Genomic DNA, 25,068 nt, shown 5'->3' on the forward strand with positions numbered 1-25,068 from the left:
ATATTGGTTATTAACCAAAATTAACCAAATCGAAACGATAACCGATGAAATATTTTATATATAATTCACTATAAAACGATTATAATAGAGTGGCAGGCAAACGGGCAACAAGCTGCGCCGCAACCCTCTTTTGAATAGCAAAGTCAATCCTGCTAATAACCGATCGACTCGGTTAATGCTAATAACTGAACCGAAATTATTATTTATATACCGAAATTATTATTTATATACATGTCACAATCTTTTAGCTTTGTGAGTTATAGTGGTGTGAGGGTAGTTTAGGTGTTTTAGAAATTAAGAACCCGGTGAGTGTAGTTATAACTTATAGTAGTGGGCTAAGATAATATTATTACGCGACGAGCCGAGGGTGTGACAGATAACCCACACTCAGAATCTTTCATCTCTCTAGATTCGTTTATTCATTCATTCATTCATTCATTCTCTTTCTTCTTCTTCTTCTTCACATAATATTATTATTAATATTATTCACCTGCTGCATATATAATTACAACAACTATACATACACCCTCACTCCCCATTCCTTTTGATCATCAACATCAATTGATAATCAAATCCAATAATAATAATAATAACATGGGGAGCTTAAATCCACCACCTGATCAGCTTACTCTCGATTACAAACCCACTTTTATCCCCAAATCAATCGCTCAATTTCTCCGTCAAGTTTCCAGAATCGGTACCGTGTCTGACAAGATTATCAAGCTTGATGATTTCGTCACCCGATTGGAATCCGAAATGCGGAAAATTGACGCCTTTAAACGCGAACTACCCCTTTGCATGATCCTTATTAATGATGGTTCGTTTGTTTCTCTTCTCTAGGGTTTTGTTTGTGGGTGTAAATTGTTGATATCTCGTGATTGGTGATTCAATTGAGAATATAATTACAGGGTTTTGTTTGTTTTTCGATTTTGTGATCTGGGTATTTCTTGAATTTGAGTTTGTGTTGAAAATGTGTTTGTTTGGTTTGTGCACACCAAGTGTTTGATGAAATGCCTAGCTGAAATTTTGAGTGTTGAATAATTTGTTTTATGAATTGTTTTTCAGCTATTATTGCATTGAAAGAGGAGGCAATGGTGTTCAAGAAATCGTCGAATGCTGAGCCGGTGCTTGAAGAGTTTATACCGCTTAAAAAGAGTTGTGATGAGGATGCAAAAGTGGATATGATCAGGGAAGAAAAGGGTGTTGGAGATAATAAGAAGAATTGGTTGAGCTCCACACAGCTTTGGAACCCGAACACGAACACGGATCAAACCCAGAATCAGAAACCGGATTCAACTAAAAAGGTATAATCAAATAAGCAAATGTGTTTAGAATTTAGATTCAAATGTTTGATATGATAATAATAATAATAATAATAATAATAATAATAATAATAATAATATTCCTGCAGAGAGGTGTTGAGCAAGATGACCTAGTGACCATTGGATCGGGTCAACCGTTTACAAACCCTGCAAGATCTTTTATCCCTTTGAAAGGATGTTTTGGGTTTACAATGGTGGGTGCGCCGATAGAGAAAGATAGGGAGGAGTTACCGATTCCCGGGCTTTCTCTTATTACTCCAGGAATCGGAATCAAGAATTCCGTGAGGGGAAACAATTTACTCGCCAAAACTAGTCCCAATACCAAATTGACCCCTTGTTTTGCACCGAATGATCAACCAACCAGCGCCGCCCCTCATGGTCAACCGACTCAGCAACAAGCATCTAGAAAACAAAGAAGATGTTGGTCAACTGAGTTGCATAGACGATTTGTCAACGCGTTGCAGCAACTTGGTGGTTCTCAAGGTTAGCCCTTCAACTGATTGATATAGGGTTTTGGTTATCTTTGTATTTCGTGATTATGTTTACAACGTATTTATTTACTCTTCGCATACTAGTTTTGATCATTATTTTAAAGCATGGATTGTTTGAATGTTTGCAGCTGCAACACCTAAACAAATTAGAGAACTTATGCAAGTTGAAGGTCTTACTAATGATGAAGTTAAAAGTCATCTGCAAGTGAGTTTTAATATTCAATTTACATAAAGTTTAGAACTTTATCAGGTTAATTTGTGGAAATAATATTAAGCATATGTCAATCTTTTTGTCTATAAATTGTAGAAATACAGGCTTCACACGCGAAGACTTCCGTCTTCTAACAACACATCTGCAAATCAAACTGGCGGTGGCATGTGGATGCCGCCACAAGAGCAGTCAAGTTCTCCTGATGGCCCGTTTCTTACGGGCACCACCACCACGACTGGCGGTGACAGCATGGATGATGGAGAAGATGCTAAATCTGAGAATTATTGCTGGAAAGGTGTATAAAATCTTGATTTTTTTTGAGAAATAATCGGTTAATTATATATAGGTGAGTTTATATATAAAATAGACAACCTGAAAAAAAAATAACTTATACATAAAGATTGATGAAATTTTGCAGGCTTAGTTTCCCTTTTTTGAGTTCTATTATATTAAACTTTTTACAAATTTGAGTTGTTGAAATTTTCTTGGATTCTTTGTTGTCCAAGTAGCTTCACATTTGTATTTGAGTTGAGAAACATGATGATTAAGGTATGCACTATTTTATGCATATGATTCCTCTGATACTATCTTTATGAAATCTTGAATCTTTTTGCCCTTGGGATTTACTTTATCAATCAACTTCTTTTGTTTGGGATGGTAAAAAGGTTCCTTTATTTTGGGCTTAGTTTCAATTACACACACACACTTGTGTATATGTATTATAAGAAACCTCAAACATTTGCATATGTTAATTTGATTAGTGATACATAAAACGGTTTTGTAACTGTTTATCCCGCACTTTCTATCTCCAATTGTATTTGTCAAACATACGTATAAATGTATAATTGTACCATTCGATTCTTATGATTCTCTACTTAAAATTGGTTTGATTTTTCATAATATTCTACTTGAAATTGAAATTGGTTCTCTCTTGATCTTTGTTTGTTACTATATTACTTTACTAGTTTGAGACCCGTGTATTACACGGGTAATTGTTGAAAATTTTAAACTTTGAGTGAAATATATTCAAGAAATTGATTATATACTGTTAATACAATTACAATTAAATTAAAATTACATAAATTACATAACTAAGATTACACAAATATATTACAAATAGGTAAAAACTTTCTTTTACACTACATTTGTGATTGTATTAACATGTATACATTGTTTATCAATAATCAAAATCTTTTGTCCATGTTTGCTTGTAGCTATTAATAAAGTAACATATAGGCCTGCTTATAACTCTTGATATAGCCATATATAGTTGTCTGTGTGACAAAAAAGGTTCTCCAAGTACATACCAACTCTAGATAAATGATAATATATATATATATATATATATATGATACTAATAAAAAAATATTCATACACATAAAATATCATGTCATTTGAGAATATCTGCTCATGTTTATAAAAAACATGATTATCTCAAAAACCATATACCTGAACTTTGATGATATAATCATCCTTAGAATCTTTACGATTTGAAATTGATTGATCATGATAAATTTGTTGTTATTAATATTCCGTGTATGACAAATTTTTAATTAATTTTATATTTTACAATTAAAAATTAATTAATCAAGCAAAATAAAAACCGAAAATTTAAATATTTGTTTGTTTCATATGAATGTAATTGTCAGGAAAATGAAAAATACATACTAACATTAAAACCATGTTCAAATAATAGTGATTATTCTGAGTTAGAAGAATATTATAAGATTTAAAGTTGCATAAAATGAATGTAGTGATTCTTACATATAATCGTTGAAAGTAGGGCTGTCACTTTTACCCGTAACATGAAACCTAACCCAAGAAAACCCGTACTTGAACCCAAACTAACCCGACCCAAGAAATTCGAACCCAAGAAAATACTAACCAGAACCTGAACCGAAGTAACTCGGGTTGGTTCTTGGGTCCGAATTCTAGGTTTCAGGTCGACCTGAAAACTTTTAGTTTTAAAATCATATGTATTTTTAGGTATTAAAGGCTAAGCCTTAGCCGCTGATGCTATCATGATTTAGTCCAAGTTGATTGTTCTCATTTCACATATTATGAATCGAATGTTTATTGTTTATTATTTTGAATAAAAACCATAATAAACACTTATGATTAATCGTCTATTGTCAATCCATACGGAGAATACTTATTATATGTGGTAACGAATTTAGTTGGAATAAACCTGTAATTTTAATGTCATATATTGAAATAACTTAAAAGATAAGGACCATATATGAAAATTGATTAAATAAAATAAAGAGGGCTATGATATTGACAAATAGCAAAAATTGTAAGCTTTTATTAGAAGAGATATACTTTAAAAGATTCCTTTTGGCAAACACAAACAAGAATACGAACCTATTTTTTTTATTCTTTTCTTTATTTTTTAAACACATGGAATTTGCAAACCATCCAATTTGTACTTTTCAAGATGCCTTTTTGGTAACCACTCAAAACATTTATCAATAAGTAGAATCTCTCTCTCAATCACCGTTATGGTGTGTGTATATATATATTAAAAGATTCCTTTTTTAAACTCCATATAAGCAATTTTGTAATAATTTTAAATAATTCTATATTAAAAATAAAATAAATATTATATATAATTTAAGGTACTATTATATGTATATTTTTTCTATTAAATATGCGTATTTTTTTAACTAATTTATTAATTACATATGTTATTTTTTTACATATATAATTTTTATTAAAAAATATAAAAAAAGGTTATAAAAAGTCAGTATAACATAGTCATAGACTGAGTGGTGGGATAATAGTGAAGACGGTGATGAGATGAGAATTGAGATGAGACAGAGATTTGATAATAAAGTATGATTAATGCATAGCACATGGCATAATTTTGGGCTTCTCATAACATCAACATCAACTATTTAATAAAAAGTATTTAATAAGAAATAAAATAAATACTTATATGTGCCTTATAAGATAAACATTACATCAACATCAAATATTTATGAAAAATATGTTTAACGCAACATAAATGATGAGTCACCTTTTATCAATTATCACCCATTTATACCTTTTACACCACTGATAGATACATTCTTAACATGATCTGTTGTCACATATCACTAGTGTTATTAGAAGTTGTTAGACACTAAGTAGGTAGTGGGGTAGGAACTAACGATTAATAATCGTGATTAATTGGATTAGGATTTACCCCTGACCCTACCGATAGCGTGCTATGCGGTGGGATATACAGGGCTTGATTAATTGATTGAATTGAATTAGGATTTACATGTAAATTTTTAAATATATCAAATTTTGTATATAAAGTTTTCAATATTAACCGATTTTGACCAAAATAACGATTAATCGACAATAGTCAGTGGGATACCAATTATTGATTAATTGGCGCCTAGCAACGATTTTCACAACCATGCGTATCACCATTCATTCACATAACTTCAAATTCCTGTTGTTTTACTAATAAACCTTGACACTCCATCAATTTTTGAGAATATGAATCAGTTTAAGAACTTCTCATTATTCATGGACTTGTTATTCATTCTCTATAACTATTTTTTATAATTTGTGTAAGTTGTTTTAAGTGGAAGAAAAAGAAAATTTAATAAAATGAATAAAAAGAGATTATTTAATTAAATATTGATACATGTGTGGTATTAAATGTAAAAGTACTTGGAAAATAAATAAATTTCAGGGTGTGTTGGTTTTAGCTAAATCGGGTGTGAATGCGCTAAGTGAGTTGCTTCAAGCATTATCCAAGTCGAGTTCAAGATTATACTTCAGCTCATTAAGAGCTTATGGGCCGAGCTGACTCGTATAATTTCGATCCAAGCTTGAGCTAAAGTTGGCCTAGCTCGTTCATCAAGTAGTTCTATTTTCGTTGACCACTTTAAGCAACAAATATCTTGACTTGATTATCATCATCATCTACTAACAAAATTTAGTGAAAAGAACAATCATGATATATCGTGCATCATCATAATATATCTCAACATTATAATTACATTGACGCTAAAAGAGTTCTATTCTAATTTGCAAACACTTAATAATTTATATCCTTGTAATTTTTTAAAAAATTTATAAATTCTAAATGTGGCAGATAATATTTTTACAAACAATTTTACTGTAAATACTAAATACCATCACACTTAAATTTTTTAAATAGGTAAACGACTAAATTAAACTACGTCAGGAGGTCAACTGGCGTCGATTTTTATTTTGAATTTTGAAAAGTTCTAATCGATGCCTTGTGAGGCTCTTGAGACAGCTGGTTTCGGCTAGAACCATTTCTAAGCCTTTGCATAAAGTCAATGTTCTTGAGCCATTTGAGCACACTTGTGACTATTTCAAAATATTAGTTAACCTTGTTTTCGGGTCCTGCGCCTTTTAAATGCACATGAACCCAAATGCATGCCCTGTTCACATCACAACACTTTTGGGCTACCTTAACTCGTATCTTAGTTATATGTGTGCCGGTCCTGACATGCTCATCTTATAATCTTGTACAAATTAATATATAATCAGCTCATTTCTTATTATTATAAGTTTATAACCAACTTTTGAATTTCAAAACGTCCAGCAAAAGTGGGTTTTGAAAACTAGGAAATCGGCTTTGACGACTCAGACTGATCCAAAGCATCACAGCCCATGAACCCAGTAGAGCAACTTCAGAACCAGTGGTTGACAATAATGTAAGTATGTAACTATGTAAGTGCATTATAAATCAATGTCAAGTTACTAACGTACCAAGTAAATGTGCACAAATCCGGTTTTGAGCCAGGCCGGTTGGGTTGAAACCGGGTCGGCCCATTTGGAAGCATCACCAGCGAAACAGTCCTAAAGGCCCAAGGGCCAAGAATGCTAGGTGGAGCAAAGGGTTTCACAATGGAGAAAAAGGATGGCCCGTTTTAACGGGTTTACCGTAAGGTTCGATGCTAAAGCTCTATTATACACTACAAACTAGTTTATTAAACAACAATCCGGGAGTTTCGAAGTTTGCCATCTTGTTAAAACCCATTGGGTCGGACTAAAAAACTCGTCTTCACTAAATATCCTTCTGCAAATACACCAAATGACACGGTACAGACACGGGTACAGGCCAATCTGCTAAAAAAACAAAATTCCTATTACTGCTGTATACTGCCCTACACAATCCTTCATAATATAACAAAAACGTGACTTCATCGCTTTCCAGGAAATTTCTTTCAGAATTGCTGACCCAAAACAGCAAGTTTCTTTAACAGTAAAAGTGTTGGTGTGAAATATGATATTGAGGACAAAAAGATCTGTACCAATCAAAATTCAAGAATCGAAAACCATAAAAAAAATGCTAAAAGGTTTGGTACATAAAGAGATGAGTGGTTTTTAGAAATATTATTACCTGTTTGAAATACTTGACACCATTATCTTACGCCTTTTGTTCAACATCAGTATGCACGTCCTTCCTAGGCATCCTGTACCATAGAAACAAAAACCATAGAGTCCTAAACAACCCTCCATTTGCAAAATGCGGAATAAATATTCGTCCCCAGAACGGATAATATGGGCCTGGCAATTTGATCAATGTGAAAAACAGCATATTCGCATACAAATGCCATGGAACTTTCGCATCCTGACACACAAAAAAGAAATTATTAAAACATCATAACTTCATTATATAATTTCAAGAACTTTAAAAAACTATATGATGGTATTCACCTTAAGATATGGAGATAATTTCAAGGCTCGGTTTTTCAACATTCCCGCAACAGCAACACCAATAAGTATTGGAACCGGAATTAAAACCAGCTTTCTTTCATGAGCACAATATGACATCTCACTAACAGAAGTAATTGCCATTACGGGTATATATAGTAATTGTGTGACTACCAAAACAATGTCAATAATAAGTTGTGTGAAATTTTCCAAGGCGGTGGTCCAGGGGAAGATCTTGACTTCTTGGGGAGAATTATCCCACAATTTTCTTGCCTTGTCGGTTACAAGGTCAAGAGTTGACTTTCCGTGTGGGTCGGGTTGTGACGCGTTTAGATTCATTGTGCATAAGATGTTTGAACAGGTTCTTTTATGCGTTAAGGTGTTTGGTTTAGAGGTTAACATGTTGGATTGAGAGGGCCAACCCTGTGTGATAATAAAAGATATGTTAGTCCACATGTAAGTATAAAATCAATAACCACAAAACTACATTAAACTTTGTAACCACCGCATAACGAAATCAAAACACTTTCAATGCATATATTGTCCAATGAAACAAAGGGAGTACTACTTTCCCCAATTTCTTAGCATATAACTTGTAGAACAATAGATATAACCGAAACTTTCATTTCTGTGGTATATAAGGGATTGCGTTGACTAAAGTGACTAACAAAAGTAGAAAAGAAAAAAATGCAAGCTTCAAGAGCGACCCGTTGTTAGAACTGCAATTTAAAGATGGGCAAAAAAATAAACATATATGCGAGTAGTAACTTACTATTGATCCAAACAATTAAACTTTAAACGCAAAATATGTGGTCCTTTTGTTACTACGAGTTTGGGCGGTTTGATCGAACATCGAACCACCGGTTTTTTCAAAAATTTCGGTTTAAACCGGCAACCCGGATTTATGTCCAATAGTTTTTGATAAATTTTTGCGGCCCATGTTTTTGAAAGATGACTTTTAACCTAGAAGATAAAATTAAAACGAGCAAACTAGGAAACGATGTCATAAACATATTGCACACTTTTACTTTTAAAGAAACTTTGTTTGAAAATCAAGTGCTTTTGTATTGTTTTTTTTTATTATGAATTAGCCTTTGAACTATTTTTTATTATGAAATCATGTATGTTTAGGTTATTTTCTGAGTTGAAATTACATTTATATGAAGTAATAGGGTTAACATTCAACCCGGTTGAACCTCCTGGTACAACCCAGTTCAACCGGTTGTACCATTTTTTAGCCTAATTCGGTATGACTAAAAAACAGGTTTTTAAAACATTGGGTGAAACCAAAGACCGAAGAAGTAATTTTATGACAGCCAGGCAACTTTGCTCAAAAACAATATCCGTCCTTGTTGGTGAGTTGGCAAGCGGGACGGGCTAGAAACGTCAAAGTACTCCGTCTCCTCCATACAAAGTTCAAATTGACTTTCCTAATAGTAGGCTATATGAATTTTGACCAAAGGCCAAACTCTTTCCCCATGTAAGAGATCATCGTAACCTTGTTTGAACAATTGAATACCAACAAAAGGAAAAATGGAAGAGATACTTCATACTTATGCATCTTGTCCGACAAAATAAGAGCATTCATTGACTAATGATGGCTTGTTTTGTATTTTGTAAGCCTAAGAACTTCATGTTGCTTCCTTGAAATTTTATGAATCGAGCTGTTGTATGTCTAATCAACATCCCGTATGGTCCCCAACGCATGATTTCCGAGTGTTAGATTCCATTTATGTAATCATTAATTTCTCTTCAATGTTATCTCTCGTGTAATCATTAATGGCTTGAACATCATGCAAGATTATATCTTTCATCGATAAACTGATTAAGCTCTCCACACATCTCACGAGACTCTCTTAGACAAATTCTTACACTTTCAAGGGTATTGAATACGATAAAACTATACCTTCAAGCTCGTGTGAATGAAAGAAAATCACTTAAAACAATGAAACATTTTTTCCAGACCGAGCTCTGCGTAGGGATGTTGCTATAACATTATGTGATTCCATTGTTGTTTCACAGTGATTTGGAATGGATAAGACTGATTTTGTTTATTCTACGGTATTGATACGCAACGATGAGACAATTCAGAAACTACTATCTAACAAGTTTATTCGATTGCGATATTGAATTACATGTCAAATTATAAAACAATATATATTAATTGTCCTCTCATCATTTCACACATTAAAAATTCAAACTTGTTAATACAGAAACAATGAAGCCCTAAATATAACATAACAGGGATAATCGTTGCAATAAACCGGTAGTTTCGAATTAAGAGAGTTTGAAACGTACCTTGAAGGACATTACAGGAGGTGAATTAGGTCTGAGTGCCATCCGATACGAATGGTTTAGGGGAAACAAGGACGCCATTGTTACAAGGGTTTTGGTTCTGAAGCTTTTGGGTGAATTGGATAAATGTGTAAACCTTGTTTTTATTTGTACTTTGGTACTCAAGGTTTTATAGTCTTGTTTTCAGGTCCTTGTTTAAGGTTGAATAAATTAAGAATATGGCTGAGCATGGTTCAGTTCGGTTCGGTTCACTTTGGTTATTAGGTGAAACCCAAGCTGAAACCTAAGTAATCGGTTATTTGAATACACAAACCATTTTTTTTGGTTTTTCGGTTATTTTCGGTTTCGGTTCGGTTGTTTTCGGTTTTTTTCTTCAATTACGTGTAGACATTGCAAAAAGAAAAAAAGAAAAGAAGATTAAAAATGAAAATGCATATTTTAGAGCGTATTAGAGTACTACATATATATTGAATCCGAAAAACAAAAATAGGCATGTGTTACGTGAAACTATACGAATACAGAGTTGCTAAATAGAGTTTAGAATTCAACCAAGTTCTCCATTAAAAACCATTATAAGTTTAGTCCCAGTCTTCATTTATCATCTTATTTATCTTCAAAGTTTAGTTCATTCCCCATCATATTGAGTATTTTCATCACCATCAATCAGTTCGGTTCGGGTTTTTAAAATTGGATAACCGAATCGAAACCGAAAATTCGGTTTTCCAAAAAAAAAAAAACAAAAAATTAACCGTCGGTTAATGCTTCGGTTTGGTTTTTTCGGTGCGGTTTTTTGGGTTAATTCGTTTTCGGTTCAGTTAATTCGGTTTTATGCTCACCTCTAATTAGGAACATATATCCTATGCCTTGATCGCGATTGTTTCATTTCGAGCTTGGTATATGAAGTTTAGGCTCGGGCACATGTTTAACTAGGGGCCGACTCATTGGTTGACTCACGAGGGCAGCTGCTGCCCACATTAAAATAAATAGTGTTATATACCCGTTAAAAATCTCGACCGTTCCTTATAAAATTTTAGTATTGTGTGTATAAACCATCAATAGTGTGTAAAAAATATCATTTAAGCCCACATTCATTTGAATTGTTTTGCAAGGAGTGGTATTTTAAAGCTCAAATCTCTTATCTAAACCCATAAATGATTTAACTAAAGCCACTCAAACTTTTTTAATTTAAAGATACTAAACTTTCATTATGTTGTCTAACGTTACGAAATAATTTATAGATGTTAAAAATTAAAATTTATGTTACCTAAATTAAAATTTCTCTCGGCCCGGCCCATTTACACATTAACTTTCTAAACTCTTACCTCCATCTATATCTATGCATAGGCCTTTTTTCCACATTCCAAAATCTTAGTTCATCATTTATCATCATTCTATGATAACTGAATAATTGCATGATTATATGAAGAATATTACATGGCTTATATAAGCCGATTACAGCATAAGGAATTAATGTACAAGATGTCATCTACGCTGATTTACAGGAGGACATCAAGGCTAAGGTTATAATGGTCAACAACCTCCACAATCTTATCTAAAAATACATTGGCTGTTAAAATAGAAACAACTAATTAACATTATTATTATTACCAATATTATCTTTGATACATTCCTCCAAGTGTACCTCATGCAACTTCCTTTGATGTCGCTTTTGATAGCCTACGGTAATCACAATGAAACATCTTAAACCGTGAACTGTATTGCTTCTTATAATCAGCGACCGTAAAATTCATAACTTCTTATTTGGTCTAGTTAATAGGCCAGTTCATCATGGTGTGTTGGTAGATCATGTTAAACTTTTCAACTTTGTGAAGAATCTGCCTATGTTTCCTGATATTTGTTCAATTGAACGACACCTTTGCAGGTATGAAAGTTGTCATGAATGTTTAACCAAATTTGAACATTGGGACCAATAATTGGATCATTGATGGTATCGACTCACGCCATTGCTAACATTGCTTCCTCCCCAATCATCCACGATGCTTGTGAACCGTTGCATAAGCCCACTCAGTTGACATTGTTGTTTTGGTCCACGGGTTGTTTACATTTACGGTTAAAATTATGTTGAATAGAAATTCGAGGGAGTATATATATAGAACTGGGAGAGTGAAAAAAATATGAGAAAATGGCAAGGGATTATTTATTGATTTGCAGTGAAAATTGAAGTGGAAAACCGAAAGATGGTGTTGCCACCCGACACCGGATGTTTCACACCATTTAATTACAAGTAAAACTTCAACAACTTTTTTTTAGAACGACAATAAAACTCAACAACTATGATTTATCTTTGGAATATTGGATTTTAATAATCCTTACTGAATGGTATTGACCGATAACAATCCCTATTCATTTTATCCCCACTGACGGTCCCAGATTCAAAAACGTTGGCCCTCAATGGTCCCCCGTTAAATATGACTTAACGGCGTTATAGTTTTTTCTGAATTTCAAACCAATGTTTTAAGGCTTTTGATCGTTAGGAGGATACGAGTCGATTGGTGTAAAACTTAGTTCGAAATAGTGCTTCAAAATGACGAATCAATGCTTCAATTCGGATGTTTAAACTTACAATTAACCAAAATCAAGTCGTTTAGATCATTATTTGGAGCTAAGTTTTATATCATTCGACTCGTATATTCCTTCCGATTAATAGCCCTAAAAAGTTAGTTTGAAATTCGGAAAAAAGTATAACGCCGTTAAGTCATTTTTAACGGGGGACCATTGGGGGCCAACTTTTTTGAATTTGGAACCGCCAGTGACGATAAAATGAATAGGAATTATTATCGGCCAATACCATTCAATAGAGATTATTAAAATCCAATATTCCTTTATCTTTTACACTTTCCATCAAATTTAACTTCTATCAGTTGCAATTTTAATCTAAACCTATGTTTTGAAAAAAATTGATTGTAGGTTTATGAAGAGAACAAATCCTTTCTCCAATACTCACACTTCTTGTGGGTTAATAATTCTTGTGATTGTATTTATAGACTTATTCATGTATTCATGATATTCATGTATTCATGATAGAAATACAATATTCAAAATTCAAATAAACATCTTTTCCTACAATCCATACTTAGACCATGTGTAGTCGTAAAGCTCCACTACCAAGGGTTATGCGACACGTGGCGCCCAGTCAGAGTTATGATTTTGTACAAAAACAGGCTGTAGTCATAACTCTCCACTACCAGGGGTTATGCGCCACGTGGCGCTCAATCACTATTAATTTTATTTGTTTTTTTAAATTATAAATCATTTAAATAATTAAATATATAATTAAAAAACTACATTAATATTAAAAAAATACCAAACCCAAATCAGATCTTCTTCCATTTCATTCCAAAACCAAATCTGAAACCTCCTTCTTCGCCGGTTTGTTATCCACCAACACACCAACCCAACACCCAAGACACCTCCTCCTCCTCCGCCGCCGCAAGCTCGAAGCCAAATCAGAAAACAAGGTTTCCTTCCAACACCTCCTCCTCCTCCGCAGCCGTTGCCGGAGTTACTCACCGGCGGTGAACAGTAACCCATCTCCATCTCCATCTCCAAAGGTAACCCCCAACGGATAGTTTTTTGATATTTGAGCCAGATCTAGCGTTTTATACAAAACGTCCGGAAAAATAAAATTACATAACGCAGGGGGGGCGGTGTACCCCCCGCGTTTTCCTCCAAAACGTTGGTGGCAAAGCTACCTAATTTTTCTCTATGTATACAAACATATAATTACAAATTTACAATATATTTAGTTCCCTCTACTACATTTAAAAAAAATAATATTTGAAACGGCATTTTATTAGAATAACAGCTATAACGAAGTCCCAGATTTGGATGTATGTTGTATCATCCTCTTTGATTAATTCAACTACTTCAAAGAAAGAGTATCATAAGTTGTTAAAACGTCATACTTTGTTTTTAAACTATCATATTAAATAAAAATTATATTTAGAATAATCTAGCTCTAAAGAGACAAGTTAAGCATGTATTTAAAGACTAACTAGTATTTAGACCCGCCGCAACATAAAAGTTAAAAAAGAAAAATTACAATTTCATATTACGAAATCATAAACTTATCACTAATTTGCTTTGAGCACTTCTCCAACCGCGTTCAATGAACTCTCCATTGTCCAGATAATGCTCCAAATAATCATCCTAAATCTCTAGACCCGTTGTGTTAAAACGTGTACCTACTTCACACCAACAAATGATTAATATAAACAGTTTTTACTAACTGAATGGGTGATGAAACTTACGTGTTTGCAGGGTTAGAATACTGTTGAAACATGAAGGCGTCTAGTGTATTCTCCAAAAGAGTTCCAAACATCCACCAGCAACACGACACAACTATGGCACCATTGAAGTAAACAAAATCAGTTTACCTTTCTAGTCCAAAGAAGTCAAAAAAATATCCTCTGCCAACGGCTCTCCGTCAAGCTGCACAGCTGCAGTGCCTTCCGACATTCAGAAATTGAGACCCCGAAAGCAAATACCCTGACTAATTAAAACAAAAGGATAACTTTAAATATAAAGTCACCAACTTGTTTTCTTGTGAAATACATAAATATGAATATAACCAATTACTATGCATAAAAAAAGATCACAAATATGTACCTCATCTGGATTAAGTAAGGATGCTTGCCATAGCAGCCCCAGTATTCAACTCATCCTGTTGACTACCTTTAGAAATAAAAAAACATGCGTTAAATATTAAGAAATGAAAATGGTTTACTAAACAAATGCAAATAATCACAGCATCAAACTTACTTTTAAGTTGTGAATCCAATTATGTGTAGAATGCAGAATACATATTAGCAGACAATACTCCCAAAATTACGTTTCATGAATTTACATAAGGCTGAAATCATAATTTAAAAAAAAGTTAGTTTCAACTTGCAAATTTTATATTGCAAAATATATAAATAAGTATTAAAGAAACCTGTTTCACATGTTTTCTCTTCATTACATTAAACACCAAATTAGGTTAGTATTTCGAACCCGCACATTGCAACGGGATTCCAGTGTGTTATCGTCGTGGTACAAAGTTAATTGTTTTTTCACTTTCTACCGACATTTCACACACCCTAAAATACAATAACAAACATGAAGTTGTATAAATAAGCAAAAAGTTAGAAAAGGTTATATATCCATGGCATTCATAAATCTAAAAAATATCACTAACAATCAATAAACTACCTCATGCGAACCCAGCTAAAGCTACAATACTCATCATAGTCATCAACTGTCTCCACCTACATATATTAAAACAGCTCACTTTTCATACATACAGAGAAAGAAATTAAGAACCATATTCATGACTCAAAACCCCCTTTGAATTATATAATATTTAATGAAATGTGGAAACCAAAATTTGAATAAAGTAAATCAATTTGCAAACATGACTAACAAACACAAAAACTTAGAAGATTAATTTAGTTCATTAGAGATTAGAAGTTCACTTCACTGAGTTTAGAAAATTAGTGATTGGAATTTATATTACCTACTATAATAATGGAAATCAATCTTTAACATGACAGGAAACATAACGGGTCGATTTAATTGAGTATAGTCTATCCAATGGGTTGGACTCGAGTTACGTTTTATTTCTAAGGTATCGATTTGGGTTATATATTCTCTCTTAATATGTCGATTTGGCTTAACTGGTCAAATGTTTTATGTTTTATCTCTAATGAGAGACCAGCTCGGACCATATAAGTGCAAGTTTAATGATAAACTAACAAAGTAAACAATGTGGCCTAAGATGTAAAAAAACTACTTATAAAAGCAAATGTAAACCAACCTTTTAACTGATGAAGGTCACACTTGGCAGTTGGCACAAAAAGCAAACGAAGAGCTGCACCCAAAGCAAACAAACAGCATGTATCAGGCATAAGCAAATTAAAGCAGACTAACATAAAACAAACCTTAGGAGACGAACAATCAGACAAAAAAAAAGGATGTAAAAATAAGTAACCTCTTCATTGATGAATCCCACTTTCAAAGACAACAGTGAACCAATAACTGCATCCAACATGAACATAAAGAGGCAAAGAAAAAAATCAAAACTGTTAAAACGATTGCAATAAAAACAATAATATCTGGCATTGGCTTCTTCAAACCACAAATTAACAATAACATATAAATTAGATAAGTTAATGGAAAGCCCTTGAAAAACAAATACATTCGATTGATTTGGAGGCCTCCTCTAATCAGTAATCAAAAGAAATTAAAATAAAACCTTTGATGTAATGGGATGATGGTGTTGACGATTTCATCAGGGACCGATTTAGTTATCATCAACATATCTGAAAACAAAAATACGCATTTATAAGAACTGACTGTTATTAAGCTCTCCTATTTTGTTGTCGTCATGACCGTCCAAGCAAGCGTACAACCTATTTCAGCCAACAAAGGAAGAGCAAACACAAAATATAAGAGGGGAATCGAACCTTGACGGAAAAGAAGGTATAAATATCGTAGCCTTGACGTTGATTTGTAGCTGATAGGAAATCATACTCTTCCATGAAATAGAAATGCCACGCATTCTGAATTTCCACTCGTAAAACCACACAGCAAAAGGTATAGCGAAATGAAAGCATCAAATACAACTTTCAATGCACCATTCCTGTTAAGAAAGTTGATATTTAATATATAGTATAACTGCGCATCAATAATTGACATAATATTCCATGTGCCTTTATACCCTTTACGGGCTTATGTATGGCCCCTTTTTATGAGGCCAATAATGTTTGTTGGTAGGATATAGAAAACAAAATTATATTACTTGTATACACGTTTTATTTTTGTTTATGCGTAAATTACCTTTTTTTTTTAAATGCCAATAATATTAAAAACCAAAGGGCCATTACAAGAAGCAAAGGCCAAAGACATACAAGGAATGTAAATAAAAGACAAACAATTACAATGGAAAATTAACAAAATTAAACTTGCACCACTTCTCCCAATCAAGAGTGGCACTTTTGCTTCTATGCTTCACCCATAAATAGGTAGTCGTTTTTATGTCGTTCACCACTTTAAATACCGAAAATGGGACATTATCAAAAATGAGATCATTCCTTGATTTCCAAATCATCCAACATGTAACCGCCAAAATGGATTGCACTGCCAGACACTCCTCTTTATTTAGGTTTTGTTTTCTTAGGAATTCAAGCAACTCCTTTACTGAATCCAAATTAGTCAAGTTCGATAGCTTGACCCAATTATATATGATCGACCATACCCATTTAGATGCCCTACAGTGAACAAAGAGATGCTCGGATGATTCCGCAACTAATCCACAAAAGCTACAACTCTGATCTCCGAAAACAACGCCCCTATGTGACAATGTCGTTTTCGTTGCAATGCGATCCATTAATAGTTTCCAAATAAAACAATTGATTTTAATCGGAACCCATTTTAACCAAAAAGAAGACCCCACAACCTGGTGGTCCATATTATCTATTTCCCACCTCAACATTTTAACCGAGAAAGGAGATAGCTTACCATCAACACCATACCATAACCACAAATCTGGACCATGAGTAAACGAAACTTTAGATATCAAATTAAGGCACCTGCACAATTCATCCATATGTTGAGTCGAGGTTGGTTCCCTCCGCCACCGCCAGATCCATTGAAATTCATTATTGGTCTGAACATAACACTCCACAAGCTTCACATCCTTTATGCATTCTAACAAAAATAAAGAAGGGAACAACTCTTTTAAAGGCTGAGCACAAGCCCAGCAATCAAGCCAAAAAAGATTTTATCACCAATACCAATCTTTACTTTTAATCTTTCCAATACTTTTAGATTGCCAAACTCCTTTGCTTGATCCATCCGACCTATACATCTCCATGTGTCCCAATGGATTTTTTAATCGGTAACGACTCCCATTTATGTGACCCTCTATGAACCGCTGTGATAACTTTTACCCAAAGAGAAGTATTGTCATTTCTAAACCGGGCTAACCACTTAGCTAATAATGCCTTGTTAGCCGCTTTTGATGACCCAACACCTAAACCGCCATGTTCTTTATCCAGAATAATTTTACTCCATGAGACCCAACTAATCTTCTCCTTTAGTTCTGAACCTCCCCAAAGGAATCTACGCCTTTTGGTTTCGAGTAATTTTAGAACTTTTACCGGGGCTTTAAAGATTGAGAAGTAGTACAACCCCAAGCTACTCAAAATTGATTTAATTACAGTTAATCGGCCTCCAAACGATAATGATTTTGCCTTCCATCTTGATAGTTTCGTGTCAAACTTATCTAGAATAGGTTGCCAGTTTCGACTCAAGCTCATATTAGCCCCAATTGGAAGACCCAGGTATAGAAATGGTAATTTTCCAGATTTACACCTCAAGGCCGATGCGTACATTTCCACATTTGAAATTTGTACCTTTACCCCAAACAAAGTACTTTTTTTTCAAATTAATCTTCAAACCGGATGATACATGAAAGCATCTTAAAATACGATTCAGATTCAGAATATTCGACGAGCACCATTGTCCTATAAAAACCGCATCATCCGCATAGAACAAATGTGATATAAGTGGGCCATTTTTCGGTGTTTTAATGCCTTTAAATAAACCTTCAGAACAAGCCGTTTTCATCGCGACGTTGAGTGCTTCCATTGCCATAATAAATAGAAATGGCGAAAGAGCGTCACCTTGACGAACCCCTCTTTTGATGTCAAATTCTTCTGTAGGCGACCCATTTACCAGAATCGAAGACCTGGCCGACATAAAAGTACCACGAATCCAAAGACGTCATTTATACGGGAATCTCATTTGGGCCATAATCGAATCAAGGAACCGCCAGTTTACCGAATCGAACGCTTTCTCAATGTCAATTTTGAGAACCATCGCCTGTTGGTTAGATTTTTTACACCAAGACACAATCTCGTTTAAAATAAGCACCCCCTCTGTAATGTTTCTCCCAGCAACATAAGCTTATTGTTCCTTACCTATAATTGATCCCATCACCTTTCTCAAGCGATTTGCTAAAATCTTGGAGATCATTTTTGGAATGCATCCGATGAGATTTATTGGTCTAAATTCCTCAATTTTCTGTGGGTCTAGTACTTTTGGTATAAGGGTGATGAAACTAGAATTACAACCATTACTAATTTTGCCATGATCATAAAATTGATTCATCATATTTAACACATGTTCTCAAAATAACCCCAAAATTTCCTAATGAATTTGAATGTACCCATCAGGACCTGGTGCCTTCTCCCCCCTTCTCCCCTCCACAATCCCAAATAGCACATTTAATTTCTTCCCGGGTGAATGGAATAATCAGGTTCTCAGCTTCAGTTGTGGATAATTTGGACAAAAAGAAGATTGGTCTCTCCTGAACCGGTTCAGAAAATTTCTTATCAAAGAATTCCTTAATATTTGCCATAAGCTCAATCGGTTTGGAAATCCAGCAATCGTTAAACAGTAGACCATTGATCCTATTGACTTTGTGGTGACTGTTTATGATACCATGGAAGAATGCTGAATTTTCGTCTCCTTCAATCGCCCATTTAATCCTAGACCTTTGCTTAAGATCTAACAGGTTACGCCTTTCCATTTCCTTATGCGTAAATTACCTAATCCAATAGACGTTTACTTATATTAAACATGGACATTTCTAGCACATATTACTAAATACCAAATAGTGGGTGCAATTTAATTATTGATCAAATAGAGGCCCACTACACATGTATTCACATCTTCCAACTACAAAGGCTTGTCCACATCTTTAGCTACAATATTAGATATTATTATATTAAATATTAAATAATTTATAGAGTTTATTATACAAATATTGATAACATCATGTTATATATATACTGTGTGTGTATGTATATATTGACAAAGATTGATATATATATATATATATATTTAATAACATATAACGGCCATTCATGAGTACCAAAAGCCATATATTACTTTTAGTTTGACCGTTGCCAACAAACTATATATATGAAGCATGCATGCTTATAGATAGAAGATGATAAACACATAGCATCTATGATAAGGATGTTATAAAAAGATGAGGAACAGAAATTAAGAAGATGATGATTCAGAAAGTGGAATTGTGTATCCAGTTACTAAAGTTGGCATATGAGTTTGTGGTAGTGTTCATTGAAGCAATGGATAATCTTATTCATCAAGCCAAGCAATCACACCCATTTTACTCTTCAACTCTTTATCCCCATCTCAACATTGGTCTTCTTCCCTAGCTACCATATCCCTTCTTAATCATGTAAATAAATTTCTTCCATTTTTATCCCTTCTTTATCATGGTTTAATTTAGAAAAAAAAATTATGTATTTGGTGGCAATTTCTTGTTTTATTCTTATCATTTGCCATGGATTTCAACATAGTCTTATGACTATTAGTGTATCGTGTATTACTTCAGTCGTGTGACACAACAGTTACTTATGAATGGAGGAGACATGACAACATCTGGGTTGATGATGTAGTTGGATAGCGTGTTATTCCTGTTGATAAAGAGTTCCCGCCTCTCTCACCCATACTTTGTAAGCTTTTTGTTCTTTTTCTCAAGTTCGATCGGATGTTCATATACACTGCAATTCTTTGTCTGCTTGCAAAGTTGTATGATTGAATCTTTATAGAGAAATGTAGCGTATGTTTACGCATATATGTTGTCGGATATATATTATACTAGCTTTTATCTCCCTTATTACGGGGTTGTGAGACCCATATTTGATGAAAGAGTTTCACAAATAAATGATATGTTATAGCTCAGTTCAAAAGCTATTTAGGTTTGGTAAGACTCATGACCCCCTTATTTTTTTACTATAAAATTGTTTATTAATTGTAAATAATATCTTTTTTAAATGTATATTAATTTTTAGTATATCCTTATTTTATAGAATTTTCATATTAAATATTTGTTGAGATTAATTTTTAATATAATGAGATGTTATAACTCATTTAAAGGCTATCACATGTGAATTTGGCATGAGAAACCTTCATTTACAAATAAAATAATCTGATTGCTTGAGAAAATGTAGGGAACAACCAAAAAACTTTTAAAGAGTTCGTTTTTATATATTTAAGATATTTTAATTGACCGGCATGTGATAAAGGTGTTACAATTTTAAGTCGAGATATTGTTTATGTGTACCATCGAAATTTTTGTATTTGGTCATTTTGGATGAGGCAGACTTCAAAAATTATTTATTGGAAATCTAAAGACTTAAAATCACAATGAAAAAAAAAAGTTAAAATCTTGTATAAGATAAAACAACCATATAACATCCTTTTTATTATTATTTTTATTAGTGACCCAAATCTTAGATTCTAGATGTCATTACAACAACACAGGGTCCACGACATCTTTTCAACATGATAACACAATATTTTTCGTACTTATATAACATTCTCGATACGAGAAACAACATCGTTGATTTTTCGCTCATCTGATTTTTTAAAATGATATATTTGTATGTTTTCGACATCAAGTTTCTTGAAATTACTATACTTCCTCGTCACAAAGAACTTGCCCCGGTTATAAGCCTTGTATTTGGCCGGATTTTGCTCATTTGTCAACTCTGCTAGCGGCTCCACAACAGTATAGTGTGCAGGATTCATAAAAAAAGGGATTGAAAACCTTTCTCTGGTGGAGTTCACTCTCACCCTATGCTCAACACTCTCATATGCATCATTGCTCCATACCTACAAAACAAGAATTGCAAATCTTCGATGCTAACCCACACAATAGAGGTGCACAAATCGGGTATTAGAAAAACCCGGGTTCGGGTATGTAACCGGGTTAAGGTATGATCAGATATTGAAAAATCGGGTATTAGAAATAATCGGGTCGGGTATTGGCTTGAAAAACCATACCCTGTGTAACGGGTTTGGGACGGGTATTAAATCAGGTCTTCAATACAGGGGTATTTGAATACCCTATTTCCGGATATTTAAAAAAATTGTTTTATGAGTTTTGAATACCCTATTTTCCGATATTAAAAAAAAAGCCCATTTTCTACAACTTTCTTATGTCAACGGGACTGCTTCATTTTTTTTATCCTAACGTAATCCATTTTTTTGCATACAAACTTCAAAGTTCATTCAAACATATATAAACAACTAAACAATGATACAAAAAACATATATTTTATGTTTTTTCAGATGTTTTGTATATCAAAAGGTGTTGCTCTAATAAATATTTATATCATATATGTGCTTCAAAAATGATCCGTTGAAGAACGATCTGTGGGCAGCCACACAAAAACATGTGCACAAATACTAATATCCTTGGTATGTAGAAAACCCGGCTCGGGTATGCAAAAAACCCGTGTTTCGGGTATAACTAGAACCGGGTTTCGGGTATAGATTAAACCGGGTGTTGGGTATACCTAGAACCGGAATTCGGGTAGTATCGGGTTTAGATCAGGTACGATTACGGGTTCGGGGTTCAACATTGAAATTCATACCCTATCCGTACCCTACGGGTATGGTCGAGTTCAGATATTAAAAACCCGGGTTTTAAAAAAACCGGTTCCGGTTTTTTTTTTCTTGGATCCGGTTCTGGGTTCGGGTTTTTTGTGAACCTCTACCACACGATACAAAGACTAGATCAATGATAAATGATATTTTAGAAGCCTTTTTAAAAAGAATAATAATCACGATAATGATAATAATTTGCTAGATATACAAACCATTTTATAGACTCGATAAGCTCAAAATTTATGTGCTTTAGACCATATATAGTGTATTGATACTAGGCGACCTACCCTTGTGGTACGGGGGTCGGCCTAGGTCTGCCGTCCCATGTGAAAAATATTTTATAGTACTTTTATAATGTAAAACTCTAAACCGAACCCTGTGAATATGTGACGATAATTAACCGGAAAAATTTACTAATCTTGTGAGAAAATTTCCTATGTCCATCTATGTATTGATACATATATTTGTATGCATCGTATGTTTCAATAATAACTCCACTAATAGGTGATTTCCCTTTTTACATATTATAATTAGTGATCTTGATATATACGATGTTACCTGAATAATGTCCCCAACATTGATAATGAAAGCATTTGGTGTAGGATTGACAAAGATCCACTCTCCATCAGTTTTCCGTTTAACTTCTAAACCGCCTACATCGTCTTGAGCCAAGATGGTTAGAGCACCGGCATCCTTGTGTCGACCAACACCAAGGGCTAAGTCAGGTGCGAGACAAGGTGGGTAGTGGTTGAGCCGAACGAAAGTGGTATGCTCCTTGAAAAATGGCTTGAAACGGTCCTCGGGAAGGTTCAAGCTCAAAGCGATCAATGCCAATAATTTAAAAGATAGTTTTTGCACTTCTTTAACATACTCTTCACAAGCCTCCCTTTTTTTAAACAATCAAACACACAACTTGGTGATTAGAAGTTTTCAACTTATAATAAAATAAATACTCAATAATTGTAGATAAAACTATGGTTCCGGTAATGTCACATCATGTGTTCATATAATCAATCATCCACATATATCAGACACCATCCTCCTCTCGCAAACACCAATTTGTCAAAATCTATACGGGTCGTAAACCACTATGCGACTCGTATAGATGATTCATGCATGACAATGATATGGAGATGTCCGGTTAGTGGGTCCAAATGTCTGAATATCTGGACACATTTATGAACTTTCCTGTCATATCAAATTAGATTTTAAAATAACAAAAACACTAGTTTCATTATCCATGTATTTAAATCTTTTCATAATACTCTATATATCTTTTTATTTATTTATTTATTATTATTATTATTATTATTATTATTATTTACAAACACTCACAAAATAATGGGAGTCTTTATATGCAGAGAATAGGAAAAAAGCTACACAAAATTTCTTCTTCATATGTGTTAGATGAAAATTTTAATTTTATTCTTCAAATTACAGATGAAGTCGTCCTTGAGATATAAATCTTTACAACTCAAATGTTTATCCAGATATTTTTCACATAACAATATCTATAATTAAGATGTTAGGTCTCATGTCATGTCAAATTATAATCTAAATAATGAAATACTTTAATCATTTGCCACTATAATTATCTATGCATAATTAACCTTTGAAAGCAATTGATAAGGGCGTTGAATGATATATTAAGCTTTTATAAGGTTGTAAGCGCCATATAAATTCGAAACTAAATATTGATATCAGTCAGTTTCAGTAAAATTATACGTGTTATATTACATTAAACTAGTCATATAACTTTCACAGATTACCACATATCACACCATAAACGATTCGTATACATAAAAATACCTTAATTCTGGAGGATATTGAGGCCATTGATTATCATACTCTATGGTCTCTTCATCATCAGACTCATAAGAAACCGGCATAACCGCAGGAGCATCCACGGTGAAATCAAACACTTCTTTCCAGTCTCTAACATTCTTAGTATGCTCAGTATCATAATATCCAAACGGATTCTTCTCACCTCTTTTCACCTTCCTCTTGTCCTCAGTCGACTAGTCAAAAAACCTCTTAGCAGCCAACTGTATCTTTTCGCGGCTCTTGATTGGAACCCCGTGGTTGATCACCTGAAAAAACCACGGATTTTATTTATTCAAGTCTTCTTCATCTTATTTCTATTTATTTTAATTCTTGTTCATACTAGTTAATCAAATGATCACATGAACATAACACAATCATGTCTAAGAATTTACATAATCCATACACCATGGTGTATAGGGTGGATGAGACAAAGAACACAAGGAGATGATCGATTACACGAAGGTCCCACTTGAAACGTTATTACATCTTTATTTATCTGTTTTGAATCTTTATTTTTTTATTCAAATGACCCAAGGATTTTTGATGATATATGCTCATAAATATTATATAATAATATCCAAAAATGTCCATAATTTTATTTCATCAAAATTCTTTTCGAAATCGTGAAATTATTGCTTCTAGCAATATTTCAGTTTTGACATTAGATATAGCCGTAAAAGAAATAGGCATATCTTGTTCATAACAAACTGAAAAAGTGCAATACTAGATTTTATGATACAATTCATTGAAA

General features: G+C 33.5%; 2 protein-coding genes, 1 long non-coding RNA gene and 1 pseudogene across 4 annotated transcripts; 1 reads left to right on the forward strand and 3 right to left on the reverse strand.

Annotated features, from left to right (window-relative positions):
• The first annotated feature begins 474 nt into the window (after nt 1-474).
• Nucleotides 475-2,606, forward strand: LOC143537653 (myb family transcription factor EFM-like). Its single transcript, XM_077031376.1, has 5 exons — nt 475-817; nt 1,066-1,304; nt 1,412-1,805; nt 1,942-2,018; nt 2,121-2,606. Exons 1-5 carry the CDS (start codon nt 595-597, stop codon nt 2,325-2,327), a joined length of 1,140 nt encoding a protein of 379 aa, XP_076887491.1. The 5' UTR covers nt 475-594; the 3' UTR covers nt 2,328-2,606.
• A 4,307-nt stretch (nt 2,607-6,913) lies between these two features.
• Nucleotides 6,914-10,158, reverse strand: LOC143537663 (uncharacterized). The gene is made up of 4 exons (XM_077031384.1): nt 10,011-10,158; nt 7,716-8,135; nt 7,399-7,629; nt 6,914-7,303 (listed from the first exon to the last, which is right to left on the reverse strand). The coding sequence occupies exons 1-3, from the start codon at nt 10,086-10,088 to the stop codon at nt 7,426-7,428; spliced, it is 702 nt and encodes a 233-aa protein (XP_076887499.1). The 5' UTR covers nt 10,089-10,158; the 3' UTR covers nt 6,914-7,303; nt 7,399-7,425.
• A 4,475-nt stretch (nt 10,159-14,633) lies between these two features.
• On the reverse strand, nt 14,634-16,061 carry LOC143536431 (uncharacterized). The gene is made up of 4 exons (XR_013135889.1): nt 15,823-16,061; nt 15,219-15,274; nt 14,790-15,106; nt 14,634-14,702 (listed from the first exon to the last, which is right to left on the reverse strand). It is a non-coding gene; the product is annotated as an uncharacterized LOC143536431 (long non-coding RNA).
• A 5,313-nt stretch (nt 16,062-21,374) lies between these two features.
• Nucleotides 21,375-24,589, reverse strand: LOC143537700 (protein LATERAL BRANCHING OXIDOREDUCTASE 1-like; annotated as a pseudogene). The gene is made up of 3 exons (XR_013136111.1): nt 24,303-24,589; nt 23,052-23,379; nt 21,375-21,716 (listed from the first exon to the last, which is right to left on the reverse strand). The product of XR_013136111.1 is annotated as a protein LATERAL BRANCHING OXIDOREDUCTASE 1-like (transcript).
• Nucleotides 24,590-25,068: the final 479 nt, after the last annotated feature.

The sequence above is a fragment of the Bidens hawaiensis genome, unplaced genomic scaffold, assembly GCF_021521415.1.
Source record: "Bidens hawaiensis isolate Kalapana, Puna unplaced genomic scaffold, B.hawaiensis_p1.1 tig00000780_1, whole genome shotgun sequence".
NCBI classification, from domain to species: Eukaryota; Viridiplantae; Streptophyta; class Magnoliopsida; order Asterales; family Asteraceae; genus Bidens; species Bidens hawaiensis.